General features: G+C 46.1%; 1 protein-coding gene across 1 annotated transcript; it reads right to left on the bottom strand.

The window, feature by feature from the left end:
• Nucleotides 1-918: 918 nt before the first annotated feature.
• Nucleotides 919-4,790, bottom strand: PCDH20 (protocadherin 20). Its single transcript, NM_001206231.1, is given in 3 exon segments — nucleotides 919-1,399; nucleotides 1,401-3,643; nucleotides 4,659-4,790. Coding segments are annotated over 3 exon segments (2,856 nt in total).
• Between the last annotated feature and the right edge of the window lie 522 nt (nucleotides 4,791-5,312).

Here is a 5,312-nt window from a genome sequence, read left to right as displayed (position 1 = left end):
TATAAGATCTAACACAAAGCCCAAATATAAAGTACTACTGACAAGTTGTGAAAGCATCAAAATGTCATAAATACCTATTAAGCAACTAAGGATTGAAACATATCTTTGCTTCTGGTTGTTTTTCTTGGACATAGCTTCTAGTTACATTTTCTTTAAGAAAGAATTTCCTGTATTAACAGTAAATGCAGTGGTAAAGCAAATAGAAAGCCACGAGAGTACACAGAAAGTGGATTATTCTTCAGCACATCAGATCTTTAACACATGGCAAAATATTTATCCTTGCTAAAAAAGAACTGTGCTTCTTCACAGATGCCTTCTTTTTCAAATTAAAGATGCCTTCTATTTCAAATTATACATGATGCATTTGTGAAGTAATAAACATTCTGTTTACAAATGCATTTATTTTCTTTTTAATCATATATTTAAGTAGGGTGAAATCCCATTTAATCTCATCTTTGTTTAATGTTAAAAACAATATATTTAAAATAGACTCTTTCATTAATTTCATGTACAACTGTCATGTACAATACCTTAAAATAGTTCCCTGCAAAGGAGCAGTTGAAGCCCTCTTGTGGTTAAAGGACTTTTTAGACAAAAAATGCAATGTACATTTTCTTACCTTGTTCCTAGGTTTTAACAATCATCTGCTTGGTGTATGAAGGCTGCAAATCATGTCCAAGATTTTCTAAATAACAGCTCCATAGCTGTTAGTACCAATTTCATTTAAAAATTTCTGTACACATATTATAACTTCTGATTTTGAATTTAAAAACCTGTAAACAGCTATTTACAATATAGTACAAGTTATAAATTAGATGTCCTTCATTCCAACTGCCATCCACATTCTTGTTTTGGTGGTGAGAAATCCCCGAAATCAGTTGAAATATCTCTTCTATTCCACAGCAAAAAAAAAAAAAATCAAATATTAGAAATATCCATTGGTTTCCTCTCTCTCATATGCAAGTCAATTTTTCCTTTTAATGGAGTTTGTACTTCCAAATTTTCATCCTCCCTATGGTGTTTCTTCTCTCTCCTTAAACAGATACATATGCCCATCCCTGTTAAGAATGTGATAGAACTCAAGCTTATTACAGATAGAGCTACTAATGTGGGCATACAGGACACGGATTCAGCTTTCCTATGAGTTGGTTCTATTGAAATCTGTGGTTCTTTCTCCTCTATGCTAATTTCTGGTTCCTTTCTTAGAAGATTCTCAATGTAGCTTTCATTACTGACAGTGTCATTGACAAATAGATTCACCATAACTGTGGAATGGAGAGGTTCTGGATAACCATGATCACTCACTTTCACCAATAAACGATGGAGCCCATAATCTGTCTGCAGCAATGCCTCTTCCAAAGTAATGTTGCCAGTTTTAGGGTCAATTCTAAAGGATTCAGGGCCTAGGCCCTCTTCTCCCTATGATGCTATAGGCTATGACAGCATTCATGCCTGTGTCTTTGTCAACTGCATAGACCTCTGTAACTAGTGAGCCAGGGAGAGTAGAAGGCAACACCAACAAGTAGGACATGTTAGACTGAGGAAATAAAACGAGAGGCGGGTTGTCGTTAATGTCTAGAAGGAGAATTGTGATTTTTGCAGTAGAGGAGAGGGGAGGCGTACCCCCATCAACGGCTTCAACCCACAAAGTGTAGGAGCTTTGCTGCTCTCTGTCCAAAGAGACTTTAGCTCTCAGCAGGCCCTTTCCAGTGTCTATGACAAAAATATCACTCTGGTTCACCACGGAGAGAGCGACCCATCCGTTTTGCCCAGTATCGGCATCTGTGACACTAATTACTCCAATTTCACCGTATCCTGGAAAATTTTCTGGCACAAAGAAGCTGAAGTCCTTGTTGATGAACCTAGGGCTGTTGTCATTTTTATCCAACACTGTGATAACCACAGTAGCTACTGATTCTTGGGGTGGCTTCCCAGAGTCAACAGCTCTGACTGTGTACCTATACTTTTCTTTCTCCTCTCGATCCAGCTGAGTAGAAACTGTCAGAATTCCTGTGACACTGTCTAAGGAAAAATATGATGGAGCATCAGGTCCCAGAAAATATGAAACTTGGCCCCTCTCTCCACTGTCAGCATCTGTAGCATCTAGCTTAGTCAAAAAGGCATTGGGTGCATTATTTTCTTCAATGGTTAGTTCTACCAAGGGTTGAAGGAAAACAGGAGCATTATCATTGTCATCTAAAAGTTGCACTTTAATCATTTTTTTGACTTGAAATCCCTCAGAGTTCCAAGCCACTATGGCTATTTCATAGAATTGCTGTAGCTCATAATCCATAGGTTTTGTCGTTTCTAGAAGATACTCATTACTGTATGGTTTGTAGGGCAATAACCTAAATGGTCCTTCACTATCCAGATAGCAGTTCACCTTGTATTTACCTTCTGGATCTCTTATGGTAAAGAATGCAATTGGAGTGTTAACAGGTTCCAATTCTTTCAGGTAAATAATACCATCTATTTGATTTGCTATATAACGAGGGACGATTTCAGGTGGCCTGAAAATGACTTTGATAATAGTCACCAGGGCAGTGATCACAGCAGGGATGCAGCCTGGCCCATTAGCAAGGATGGTGAGCTTGTGTGTTTGCAGAACACTTCCTCCAATCTTACTGAAAAGTTTAATGACCCCGGTGTTTTCATTCAAATGGAATAAATCCTTGGATGCTTGTGGAACTTTCTGACTGTAAGAGTAGGTGATCTGAGCATTGTTTCCCAAGTCTCTGTCCACAGCCTGAACAGCTGCAATTGGTGTGCCCACAGTAGCATTCCCATACACAGTGATGTTGATTTGTGAGTCTGTGAAGAGTGGGCAATTGTCATTAATGTCACTTATTCCAATGGTGAGGGTGGCACTGCCTATCAGTGGTGGAGACCCACCATCCTCAGCTATGATGACGCTCACATACTGGTCCTGGGTCTCTCTGTCCAACAGTCCCATGACAATTAGATAGGGGGTGCGCTCCCCATTCTCATTCTCCTCCACGTCCAGGGTGAACATACGATGGTAGTCCAGCAACCGGTAGGTCTGAACACCATTAGTGCCCATATCTGGGTCCACTGCGGGATGCTCTATGGCCAGCCGGGTGTTTACAGGTGCATTTTCTGGGACCCAAACTGATATTTGGGAAATAGGGAACCGCGGGGCATTGTCATTGATGTCCCGGATAGCGATTTTTACCTTCACAAACCTAAAGTATTCCTGAGGCAGGACTAGGACATCCAGAAGCAAAAGACAAGAGTCAGCAGAAGGCGAAGAGGAGATGGAAATGCTGCTCCCCCAGGCAATCCCTCCGCCTCCTTCAAGACACAAGGCCTCCCGGTCGATCTCCTGGGCAGAAGTGTGTAGCTCCCCTGAGCGGTTGTCTAGGGTCACGTACTGGCCACTCAGCCCCTGGGAGGCCAGGCTGAAGGAGAGAGGAGGGTTCCTCTCGGCGACGCTGTGCTGAGGCGACTGAGACAGCAGGTCCTGCCCCCCTGCGCCGGGCAGCAGCCGCAGGTCCTCCGCCAGGCTGCCGATGAGCACCCCTGCCGGCAGCCCCTCGTTCAGGCTGTACAGAATCTCTGTGGCCCGGCTGTAACTCGCCAGACAGTTGAACGGTCCCACGAAGAGGAAGAACAGAAGCAGATGCTGAATGGGGCGGGGTGGGGGGCGAGGGAGTGGGGGGAGAGAAGGCTTGTTACATACACGCGGAATTGGAGTCAGAACGCGTGCCCCGGGCTTCTTCCGGCTCCATCCCCATTCTCAAAGGCAAAGGCTCCAGTCAAAACAGGGTTAAGAGGAAACTTGCTGCAAGGGAGAGATCTGCGCGGCAACGCTGTCTCCAAAACTTATTTTCTGTTTACTTTCTGCACCGCACCCCACCCACCCCGGCTCTCGCCCGGTTCCCCATCACCCTCACTCAGTAAAGGTTCAGAATCCCAAACCATCAAGCGCCCCGGGCAGTATGGTGGAGGGACTGCACCGCGCGGCAGGGTAGGTCACGGGGAGGGAGGGGGCTGGTAGTGGAGAGGACCGAGAAGTGGGCTCTTTATTTTTTCCCACTGAAATGTTTCTACAGCTAAGGTCCCAGGAACGCGAAATGTCTTACATCCCTTGCTATGAGACCGATAACAACAACAACCACAACAATAAAAACATAGACACTCTAGCCCCTCGGACTCCCTACTCCACTAAATAAACCCTTTAGGTCTGAAGAATTGATCTTCGTTTTAACACGTACCTAAAATCAAATCGAAAAGATCTGAATTTCCACCCAATGATAAGCTCTCACTAATCCTCCTTCCTAGGTAAAGAGTAGCAAACGCGGAAAACGAAATGCAAAAACAATTCGTCAGTTGCAGTAGACAGTCAAAGCCAGATGCCGGCCAAAGAAACCCCTCTATCTTAAAGCCATATGAGCACACCCTAACCCCTTTCACCTCGTCTTCTTCCATTCGTGCTTCAGAAACTTCTTATTACCCAAGGACTTGCCTATTCCTTGCTAACATGAAGAGACATTATCCCAAACTCCCTTTCCCTCCCCTCAACCTTCCCGTGAAGTTTGGAATAAGGTAAAAAGATTTGAAAAACGTAAAGGAGTAGGAACGGCACCACGGTGCTGCACCCTGTCAGGGCCGCGGGACTCCTGGATCTCAACCCTTACCGGCAGGTTTCCGTGGCTGGCGCTGCTGCTAGGACGACTGAGACTCCCCATATCCGGGCGCGGGCGCCAGGTCGCCCGACTCCAGCTTACTGCCCCGGCCTGTGAGCCGCACGCATCCCCGCCGCCGCGCATTCCCCGGGAGGCTGCGGGCTGCGCGGTGGCGCAGGAGGGCGGCAGAGGACACTCCCTCTCTGGGCATGCAAATCGCGGGGGGAACTTCAGCCAATAGTCCCCGGCTTGTCAATCAAGGACAGCAGTTCCTGGAGGCCAGAAAGGCGTGGGGGCGCTGGGGCACGGTCGTGATTTCCTGCTCCGCACGTGGGCACGTCCAGACCCGGCCTGAGGAGCCGGAGCTGGGACTTGCCTCGGAAGACCGCGGCTAGGCTCTACCTGGTCCGGCTCCAGGAGCATGGCCCCGGCCTCTCTCCTCACAGCACCAGTCAGGACCCAAGTCCACAGGTTGAAAATGTGAGAGGGAAAATTAGATTAAATAAATAACTCTGCATTTATATCCGAATAGAGCATAGCGAGTAAATAAGTATGCATTCATATCCGAATGGAGAATAAGTATGCATTTATATCCGAATAGCAAGTCCGCGCTACAAAGCAACCATAGGCGCGATCCCCAAATGCCAGCTTTGCCACCAGTTCATC

Source organism: Bos taurus, chromosome 12 (assembly GCF_002263795.3).
Source record: "Bos taurus isolate L1 Dominette 01449 registration number 42190680 breed Hereford chromosome 12, ARS-UCD2.0, whole genome shotgun sequence".
Taxonomy (NCBI): Eukaryota; Metazoa; Chordata; class Mammalia; order Artiodactyla; family Bovidae; genus Bos; species Bos taurus.
The sequence above is the reverse complement of the archived record's forward strand: the minus strand, read 5'-3'. Positions and strand labels throughout refer to the sequence as shown.